The sequence below is a fragment of the Ranitomeya imitator genome, chromosome 7 (genome assembly GCF_032444005.1).
Source record: "Ranitomeya imitator isolate aRanImi1 chromosome 7, aRanImi1.pri, whole genome shotgun sequence".
Taxonomy (NCBI): domain Eukaryota; kingdom Metazoa; phylum Chordata; class Amphibia; order Anura; family Dendrobatidae; genus Ranitomeya; species Ranitomeya imitator.
This window is the reverse complement of record NC_091288.1, coordinates 197,438,876-197,450,150: the sequence shown is the minus strand read 5'-3', so window position 1 is coordinate 197,450,150 and position 11,275 is coordinate 197,438,876. Positions and strand designations below refer to the sequence as shown.

Genomic DNA, 11,275 nt, shown 5'->3' with positions numbered 1-11,275 from the left:
CTATCACAACAATGGGAAAGATCTGTCTTCACTGAACAGATGTTACCCATGAATTGAGAGTAAAAGACTAATCTAGGAGGAGAAAGTTCCTCCAATATAGATGACAAAATTTCTTATTTTCATGAAATAAATATTAAAACAACAGTGACTTTAAAATGTTAAACTCCTAGATTTCGGTAGTCCCCACTAGGGGGAGCTTTTTGTATACTGTTTACACATTAAAAGCTATAAGAAATCAGTGCGCAGCATGCTCCTTCTAGTGGTAGCTCCAGGAATTTATCACTTAAAAGGTCATTAAAAACACACATAAAAGCTTTTGAATGGGATAATATGTCTGAAGTGTTGATCGACAGGTAAGGAGGGGGGAATAAAAATAATTCAGTGTTTCAGGTGCATTCTTCTAAGAGTCGAAGGAGTAGTGTTCAGATTCACAGAACGTCTACCACCTTCATTTTAGTAAAAATGGAGGTACTATTCGATCAAAACGTCAGACACTGAATTTTTTGGCCTATAAAAAAAAGGTTGAATTAGCTTATGGGCACCATACAATGACTCATTTATCACAAGGGCACCCCCATTAACTCGGGGGATTGCCCAAGCTAGCCATATTATGATAAAAGCTAAAAAAACAAAAGAACACTTTAGAAGCCCAGCCTTCATTAGGTCAAGTTTTCAGACACTTTATTAAATAGTTAAATATATTAAATTATAAAATAACAGTAAAAAGCATTTCTGGGAACTCCTCCTGAGAAAGTAGAATTGGAAAGACTTTTTTCTTTTTTTTAAATTTACTCTTTAAAAATGGGATAAAAAACAAAAACAAAAAAAAAATTATCCCTCTCAATAGAACACATCCAACAAGAAATGGAATACAGAAAGGAGTAGAAAATGTGTACCATTCCGGGAAAGGCAGCAAATAAGGGATAATTTTTTGGTATTGTAAGTTAGTTTTTTTTTTTTTTTCAAACATTTAGAATGTTTTCGGGTTTGGGGTACCCAAATAGAACAAAATCGGGCTCGTATAATTTGTAGAGTTTTTGCCTCCATTCTAGAGGGATCTTGGAAAACCAGTCCTCCTCCCAGCTACTCCCAGTCCTGTTCCTGTAACTGGGAGGAAACTGGAAGAGTGAATCTAGATTTAATTGCCTTAGAAGCTCAGAGGTGTCCTCATCCAGGGTCTCCAACTTCCCTACAAAGTCGTAATCGATCTGACACGGGTGGCAGAGGCGATACACTTGACGCCAGTGCTCGTTGAAAGGTTTCTGTTCTTCGGTCCGGGCATCTAGAAGGTACTGTATAAATTGAGAAAACGATGGCTTTGGCCCAGACGAGAAGGCTTCTCCTGCAGATGGGGGAGCGTTTGTCCAGTTGGAATAACGGGTCAATATGGGTATAGCGAAAGTCTTATAAAAGTCTTCATTTTCCAGCTCAAACTTACTCCGGAAAGCAGAGATGAGACGGACGAAAGGATCTCGGACGAAGATGAATTTGGTGTACTTTTTTAACTTAATTTTCATCATGTGCCTGGAGAACTTTCCGTACCTTCTCCAGAACTTGTTAAAGGTGAGATGACTGCTCGTATTGTGAACGTCCTCACGGGGGATCTCCAGAGGGTCCTGATACGGGACACCTTTTTTATCCAAAAGGCTCTCGCTCAACACGATCATGACTCGTTTCCAATTGGTGCAAGCCACTTTCGGGACGTAGCAGTAAATGATTCCGTGCCGGTCGTCCACTATGAGATGATCCAGCTCCTTGTTTGGAATGTCATCGAAATCCAAGTCCTTGGTGGGAAAATTAAAACTGGAGTTGGCACAGAATTTACGTAAATTCAACCTTCTTTCCTCCTGGATTAATTCCTGATCGAAAAGACCTTCCTCCAATTTGGTCCTGGAGGACCAGTCGTAGCCTCGTACGTTTTCTTCGAAACTATTAGTTCCTCCTCGTTGGGCCAGTTTTGCCCCCTTTGTGCTCGGCACCTCATTCTTTGTGGTATCGACGTTAAGAAAACTATCTAAAAACCTGTCCACGTCTGAAACGTCATCGTTTTCTGAAGTTGAGAAGGAAGAAGGGCGCTCGGCATCTAAAAGATGAGTTGGAGAAGACTTGGAGAAGGATGTGTGGTGATTAAAATGTGCTGGGCCAACATTGTCCCAATAAACGATGATGTAAAGGACCATAAAAGCTGAGCCGAGGACCAACAGCAAGCAGAAGAGCCGTGACTTGGTCATTCTTCTCCGAATTATCTAAAAGCTTCTCAAAGACACCTTATACATTGGCTCCCCCAACGCCATGCTGACTCAGCTTGGACAATCCTAAAACAAAGCAAAAAAAACAATTGAGGAACTTAGGTTGGGTTTCGTCAAAGGGTTTTCTATACTGTAAATGGAGGTGAAATAACAAAACTCACTTCCTACAACAGGAAGCCATGGTTGGGAGGAGGTGTTCTTAAAGAATAACTATCACTATTTTTTTTTTCCATAAATCATAATAAAATAGGAAACTTTGTAATATACCTTATAAGAGAAATCTGCTTCTAATCAATACAAGGGTAACATGAGATGACAGTTGGTGCTTATAAGAGACGATGGTAAGGGGAGGATGAGGCAGACATAGGGACCCCTGATGTTACCCTTGTATTGATCACAATTCCCCTGAAATTAACAGTTGGTACCTATAAGATTCTATGGAGAAGGAAGTAGGCGGGGCTTGAGACAGTCATTCTGCTGCACTTTCCATTGAACGCACAGTTACAGTTGTTGGTAGAACTTTATGAGCACCGACACTGTGGTTTCGGGGGGGATTATTCAGTGAATATAGATTTTTCCCATTACTGAGATAGCAGATGGCACTTAGTGCTTTTAAAAGTCTATGGAGGGGGGGGAGCTCGAGGCACATACAGGCATCCCCTAAAACCACAAAGTTCTATGGACAACTAAATGTGGATTCAACGGAACATGCAGCAGAAGATCTGTATCGGCCTCCAGTCCCTTCCCTCTCCATAGAATCTTATACGCACCAACAGTCATCTATCTCCGTAATGGGAAAATCTGCATTTGCTCAAGCAGGATCAGTACAGGGGGAGAAAGAAAACTGTACATTTAAGTAAATCATCACCCTGCTAATGAGGCGAGTTCTAACACACAGATAATGTTCAATTAGTGCAAACAATGCCGGACTGAGGAAGGGGGCACAGTATTAACAGAGGCGAATGGTGCTGCCCCTCACGTACATTTCCAAGGGAGAAAAAAAAAATCAAAGTTCTAAGAAAATGTTTCCGAATACTTTTTCATTGGGATTCACTAGAAAGACATTACTTATTGTAATGCACGAAAAAGGCGGAAACAGAGCGATCAGGGCAAGAAAGATAAAAAGGAACTGTGGAGAGGGTGAAGCGGAACCAACGATTAGGTCACCGAGATAAGTCTACATGTTAAAAACGGATCATACAATAAGGGGCTATATCCTTAGGATATAATGTTAAGACCTCCAGAAGGGAAGTTGTAAGTTTTCCTTAGAAAAAAAAGAAAAAAAAAAAAAAAGTGTTCAAGAAGTTGAGGAATTAGAAGCACAGCCCCTCACGTGCACCCCCCGGGGATCCACACTCATTCATGTGAAATTGGTCCTAGCTGCAATACCAGGCACCGTCCAAGGAGGAGAGTGGCGCCATTTCTGGCAGAAAGCAGCCACCCTTCTCTTATTTCCCATAACCCCTGGGGAGCTTTCCCAAGTGACAATTCTAGTGAAGCGTCTTGTAAGATTCCTTGGATAATTAAACTGTTTGAGAAGAGGGAAAAGAAATTAAAATTCTCACGTAAACTTTCCAGATCAAGACCCCCCCATGAAGTAGAGGGGTCTCTATCCGGTGAAAGCGAAATTGCAGACATGCATTATATTTCTGGGGGGCTCGTGAGGATCTGAACCAGGGAGAGCAATCATGTCCGTGGAGGCGGGATGGAAAGACGTACAATTTTGGTTCCACGATTAGGCGCTTCCAGAGGCGCTTGGCTGTGCCCCACTCCCTTCTCCCCATGTAGATGGCAGCGGAGGCGTAGTTCGTGGGAGGAAAGGCTGATGGCCAAATTACCACTTCTTAGGCTATGTGCACACATTCAGGATTTCTCGCAGAAAATTCCTGAGAAAAACCTGAAATTTTCTGCAAGAAATCCGCAAGAAATGTGCATGCGTTTTTGCCGCGTTTTTTCCGGACATTTCCCAAGGCATTTTGTAGTGGGAAATCCGCAAAAAAAAAAAAAAAAAAAAATTCGCAAAATTAATGAACATGCTGCGGTTTTTTCGCGGAAAAAAAACGCATCATGTGCACAAAACATGCGGAATTCATTCTACATGATGGGATGCTTATTGTATGCGTTTTTTTTGGCGGTTTCATAGTGTTTTTATCGGGAAAACCTGCGAAAAAAACGCAACGTGTGCACACAGCCTAAGAGTTTGCAACTGGCGCCAAAGCTAATCCCCCATTATGTACTTGGGTATTTTTCAGTTGGGTACAGATGGGCGACAACAATAGATCCCTCCCTGAAGAAAAAAAAAAAAAAAGGCCCCCAGAACAAGAAGACACAGACGCTGTGATCTGCTATTGTTTCCACTTAACATCTGAAAAAGGAAGACTGACGTCAGAGGAACCGGGAAGGAGAACGCCAAGAGGCCGGGGGCTCGGACTTAAAACCGAAACACATGTCCACGGCTCGTGGCTTCTGCAGTTATTAGTAAGTTCACAGATAAACGGGAGCCACATGTTAGAGAGCGACAGCATTTCACACGTACAGAAGTCGGGGACCTCCAAAGATCTGCGAGCCATCCGGCCATATCACTAGCCAGCAACAAGGTCCAGGACCACAAAACTGAAGGTCTCCCTATTAGTCAAAACAGATCTCGCCTTAGTAAATGACGCAATGATCCCCCCTTTTCATCCAAAGTAGTAAAACCTGTGTCCTGCGCTCTCCTGCCAATTCTCCCAGACGTCAGAACGCAACCCCAACTCCTACTTCCCCAGTAGTCACAGCACCACATTCGCACCAGAAACTAATACCGTGTCCATCCCCCGAGGAGTCACACCGTAGCCCAGGCCTCTTCCCCACGTGTAGGCCAAACCCGTGGCCCAAGCCTCTTCCCCATGTGTTGGCCAAACCTGTGGATAAGTGCTGACCATGTCCTTCACTCAGTCACTTATCCACCAACTACAAGGCCTTATCTCTGCCAATCACAGCTTCAGACATACACTCACAGATAAGCCAACAAACAGAGGGTTAATGATTGACAGACATTCTATACACTATGTATATACCCTGTGTGTACAACAAGATAAAGCCTTTACAACCAGTAATCTCATCAGCCACTGGTGACAATGAGGAATTCAAGAGGTCACAGACATGATTCAACACTCTCTATAGTGCCCCATATACAGTCACTAGTACACAGCGCACCCCCCATATACAGTCACTAGTACACAGCGCACCCCCAATATACAGTCACTAGTACACAGCGCACCCCCCATATACAGTCACTAGTACACAGCGCACCCCCCATATACAGTCACTAGTACACAGCGCACCCCCCATATACAGTCACTAGTACACAGCGCACCCCCCATATACAGTCACTAGAACACAGCGCACCCCCCATATACAGTCACTAGTACACAGCGCACCCCCCATATACAGTCCCTAGGATACGCATTGCACCCCCCACACACAGTCACACGCCAGTATACACAGTGCCCCCACCCACAGTCACACGCCAGTATACACAGTGCCCCCACCCACAGTCACACGCCAGTATACACAGTGCCCCCCCACACAGTCACACGCCAGTATACAGTGCCCCCACCCACACAGTCACACGCCAGTATACACAGTGCCCCCACCCACAGTCACACGCCAGTATACACAGTGCCCCCCCACACAGTCACACGCCAGTATACAGTGCCCCCCCACAGTCACACGCCAGTATACACAGTGCCCCCCCACAGTCACACGCCAGTATACACAGTGCCCCCCCACAGTCACACGCCAGTATACACAGTGCCCCCCCCACACAGTCACACGCCAGTATACACAGTGCCCCCCACACAGTCCCACGCCAGTATACACAGTGCCCCCCCACAGTCACACGCCAGTATACACAGTGCCCCCCCCACACAGTCACACGCCAGTATACACAGTGCCCCCACCCACACAGTCACACGCCAGTATACACAGTGCCCCCACCCACACAGTCACACGCCAGTATACACAGTGCCCCCACCCACAGTCACACGCCAGTATACACAGTGCCCCCCCACACAGTCACACGCCAGTATACAGTGCCCCCCCACAGTCACACGCCAGTATACAGTGCCCCCCCACAGTCACACGCCAGTATACACAGTGCCCCCCCACAGTCACACGCCAGTATACACAGTGCCCCCCCACAGTCACACGCCAGTATACACAGTGCCCCCCCCACACAGTCACACGCCAGTATACACAGTGCCCCCCCACACAGTCACACGCCAGTATACACAGTGCCCCCCCCACACAGTCACACGCCAGTATACACAGTGCCCCCCACACAGTCACACGCCAGTATACACAGTGCCCCCCCACAGTCACACGCCAGTATACACAGTGCCCCCCCACAGTCACACGCCAGTATACACAGTGCCCCCCCACAGTCACACGCCAGTATACACAGTGCCCCCCCACAGTCACACGCCAGTATACACAGTGCCCCCCCACAGTCACACGCCAGTATACACAGTGCCCCCCCACAGTCACACGCCAGTATACACAGTGCCCCCCCACAGTCACACGCCAGTATACACAGTGCCCCCCCACAGTCACACGCCAGTATACACAGTGCCCCCCCACAGTCACACGCCAGTATACACAGTGCCCCCCCACAGTCACACGCCAGTATACACAGTGCCCCCCCCACAGTCACACGCCAGTATACACAGTGCCCCCCACACAGTCCCACGCCAGTATACACAGTGCCCCCCACACAGTCCCACGCCAGTATACACAGTGCCCCCCACACAGTCCCACGCCAGTATACACAGTGCCCCCCCACAGTCACACGCCAGTATACACAGTGCCCCCACCCACACAGTCACACGCCAGTATACACAGTGCCCCCACCCACAGTCACACGCCAGTATACACAGTGCCCCCCCACACAGTCACACGCCAGTATACAGTGCCCCCCCACAGTCACACGCCAGTATACACAGTGCCCCCACCCACAGTCACACGCCAGTATACACAGTGCCCCCACACACAGTCACACGCCAGTATACACAGTGCCCCCCACACACAGTCACACGCCAGTATACACAGTGCCCCCCCACACAGTCACACGCCAGTATACACAGTGCCCCCCCACACAGTCACACGCCAGTATACACAGTGCCCCTGGAATAAGGACCGCTAGCAATGAGCCAGCCTCCCCGTGCCCCTGGAATAAGGACCGCTAGCAATGAGCCAGCCTCTCCGTGCCCAGGCCCCTGGAATAAGGACCGCTAGCAATGAGCCAGCCTCCCCGTGCCCGGGCCCCTGGAATAAGGACCGCTAGCAATGAGCCAGCCTCCCCGTGCCCAGGCCCCTGGAATAAGGACCGCTAGCAATGAGCCAGCCTCCCCGTGCCCCTGGAATAAGGACCGCTAGCAATGAGCCAGCCTCCCCGGGCCCCTGGAATAAGGACCGCTAGCAATGAGCCAGCCTCCCCGGGCCCCTGGAATAAGGACCGCTAGCAATGAGCCAGCCTCCCCGTGCCCGGGCCCCTGGAATAAGGACCGCTAGCAATGAGCCAGCCTCCCCGTGCCCCTGGAATAAAGACCGCTAGCAATGAGCCAGCCTCCCCGGGCCCCTGGAATAAGGACCGCTAGCAATGAGCCAGCCTCCCCGTGCCCGGGCCCCTGGAATAAGGACCGCTAGCAATGAGCCAGCCTCCCCGGGCCCGGGCCCCTGGAATAAGGGCCGCTAGCAATGAGCCAGCCTCCCCGGGCCCCTGGAATAAGGACCGCTAGCAATGAGCCAGCCTCCCCGGGCCCCTGGAATAAGGACCGCTAGCAATGAGCCAGCCTCCCCGGGCCCCTGGAATAAGGACCGCTAGCAATGAGCCAGCCTCCCCGTGCCCCTGGAATAAGGACCGCTAGCAATGAGCCAGCCTCCCCGTGCCCCTGGAATAAGGACCGCTAGCAATGAGCCAGCCTCCCCGTGCCCCTGGAATAAGGACCGCTAGCAATGAGCCAGCCTCCCCGTGCCCCTGGAATAAGGACCGCTAGCAATGAGCCAGCCTCCCCGTGCCCCTGGAATAAGGACCGCTAGCAATGAGCCAGCCTCCCCGTGCCCCTGGAATAAGGACCGCTAGCAATGAGCCAGCCTCCCCGTGCCCCTGGAATAAGGACCGCTAGCAATGAGCCAGCCTCCCCGTGCCCCTGGAATAAGGACCGCTAGCAATGAGCCAGCCTCCCCGTGCCCCTGGAATAAGGACCGCTAGCAATGAGCCAGCCTCCCCGTGCCCGGGCCCCTGGAATAAGGACCGCTAGCAATGAGCCAGCCTCCCCGTGCCCCTGGAATAAGGACCGCTAGCAATGAGCCAGCCTCCCCGTGCCCCTGGAATAAGGACCGCTAGCAATGAGCCAGCCTCCCCGTGCCCCTGGAATAAGGACCGCTAGCAATGAGCCAGCCTCCCCGTGCCCCTGGAATAAGGACCGCTAGCAATGAGCCAGCCTCCCCGTGCCCCTGGAATAAGGACCGCTAGCAATGAGCCAGCCTCCCCGGGCCCCTGGAATAAGGACCGCTAGCAATGAGCCAGCCTCCCCGTGCCCCTGGAATAAGGACCGCTAGCAATGAGCCAGCCTCCCCGTGCCCCTGGAATAAGGACCGCTAGCAATGAGCCAGCCTCCCCGTGCCCCTGGAATAAGGACCGCTAGCAATGAGCCAGCCTCCCCGTGCCCCTGGAATAAGGACCGCTAGCAATGAGCCAGCCTCCCCGTGCCCCTGGAATAAGGACCGCTAGCAATGAGCCAGCCTCCCCGTGCCCCTAGAATAAGGACCGCTAGCAATGAGCCAGCCTCCCCGGGCCCCTGGAATAAGGACCGCTAGCAATGAGCCAGCCTCCCCGTGCCCCTGGAATAAGGACCGCTAGCAATGAGCCAGCCTCCCCGTGCCCCTGGAATAAGGACCGCTAGCAATGAGCCAGCCTCCCCGTGCCCCTGGAATAAGGACCGCTAGCAATGAGCCAGCCTCCCCGGGCCCCTGGAATAAGGACCGCTAGCAATGAGCCAGCCTCCCCGTGCCCGGGCCCCTGGAATAAGGACGGGGGGGGCTTTAATAGCAGCCATTGATAGAACAGCCGGCATCAGTCCCGTTATACCGCACCTAAGCGCCCAGTAGAATGTCCTTCTGTCGCGACACACGCTCCATGTTATCTTCCTGCCACACTTCGCTGCCGACAGGAGGCCACAAAACGAAACATCCAGCTGGACAGCCAGCTCAGCCCGGAGTCAGCCCCGGCCCTCTGCTCACAGCAGCCTCCCATCTGCGGATGGGGCCCCGCCCACAGCCCCGAGCAGGAGAAGAGGTGCTCACGTGACGCGGCAGGGGCCGCCATGATTCTTGTGGTCACTGAGGGCAAATCTTACACTGCTCAATAGTGAAGACGGCACCAAGATGGAAAAGCCAATATATGAATGATGAACAAATGGAAGCAACAGGTTCAAAACATCTCAGGTTATTTAGTATGGAGTATGAGCGCAACATGCACAAATCCCATTATTTACAGCCTTGGCGACTATCAATGGGTTCTTTTATGGTTATCTGAGGACTGCTCCATGGCGCTGAACGCATTTTATAAAATCATCAAGAGCCACTGCTGGCAGCTGCTTTGTAATTGCTGACAAGTGATGTCACAGCTGTGCTAAATGGGAGACAAGTCTGGACGCGCAGAGCCATGGGAGCACGCATTGGTCATGCGGGCGGCTCACAGTAGTACGAGCAATACACGGCCTGAGGGTATGTTAAAAAAAAGGCTACAGGGAGACTTTGGAGAAATAGCCATACCACTGGTCCCACCACCAAAACAACAACAACAAGCCGATCTGTCAGTGTAACTGGTGAGAAGGCTAGAGGGGGTCTGTTCACCGTACAGCGTAACACCCCCACCATAATCCTGGGAATGGGACTGGTGTGACGTTCCCTTTTTAATGGTGTTCCCCACGTGGTCTCCAGACCTCTCTCTGGCTACCATTGAGTCCGAGACAAAAGTCGGACTCATCACTGAAGAGGACAGACCTCCATTGCAGCCTTCCTCTGCACCATGATCGCTTTTGAGACTGATAGCGTGAGGTCAATGAAGGGGCCTTTACTGGGGAACGTCACTCCAGGGAACGTCACATGGGGGATCGTCACACCGTGGATCGTTACTCAGGGGAACGTCACACCAGGGAATGTCACTCAGGGAAACGTTACAACGGGGATCGTCACTCCGGAGAATGTCATATCAGAGAATGTCACTCTGGGGAACGTCACTTCGGGGAACATCACTCAGGGGAACGTCACTCCGGGGATCGTCACTCCGGAGATCGTCACTCAGGGGAACGTCACTCCGGGGATCATCACACCGGGGCACATCACTCCGGGGATTGTCACTCAGGGGAACATCACACCGGGGATCGTCACTCAGGGAACGTCACTCCGGGGAACGTCACTCAGGGGAACGTCACTCCGGGGAATGTCACTCAGGGAAACGTCACACCGGGGAACGTCAATCCGGGGAATGTCACTCAGGGAAACGTTACATCGGGGATCGTCACTCCGGAGAATGTCATATCAGAGAATGTTACTCTGGGGAACGTCACTTCGGGGAACATCACTCAGAGGAACGTCACTCCGGGGATCGTCACTCAAGGGAGCGTCACTCCGGGGATCATCACACCGGGGAACGTCACTCCAGGGATCGTCACTCAGGGGAACATCACACCGGGGATCGTCACTCAGGGGAACGTCACACCAGGGAACGTCACTCAGGGGAACATCACTCCGGGGAACGTCACTCAGGGAAACGTTACATCGGGGATCGTCACTCCGGAGAATGTCATATCAGAGAATGTCACTCTGGGGAACGTCACTTCGGGGAACATCACTCAGGTGAACGTCACTCCGGGGATCGTCACTCAGGGGAGCGTCACTCCGGGGATCATCACACCGGGGATCATCACACCGGGGAACGTCAGTCCGGGGATCGTCACTCGGGAACATCACACCAGGGATCG

General features: G+C 51.4%; 1 protein-coding gene across 1 annotated transcript; it reads right to left on the bottom strand.

Annotated features, from left to right (window-relative positions):
• Nucleotides 1-659: 659 nt before the first annotated feature.
• Nucleotides 660-9,540, bottom strand: CHST12 (carbohydrate sulfotransferase 12). The gene is made up of 2 exons (XM_069734335.1): nucleotides 9,384-9,540; nucleotides 660-2,315 (listed from the first exon to the last, which is right to left on the bottom strand). The coding sequence occupies exon 2, from the start codon at nucleotides 2,229-2,231 to the stop codon at nucleotides 963-965; it is 1,269 nt and encodes a 422-aa protein (XP_069590436.1). The 5' UTR covers nucleotides 2,232-2,315; nucleotides 9,384-9,540; the 3' UTR covers nucleotides 660-962.
• Nucleotides 9,541-11,275: the final 1,735 nt, after the last annotated feature.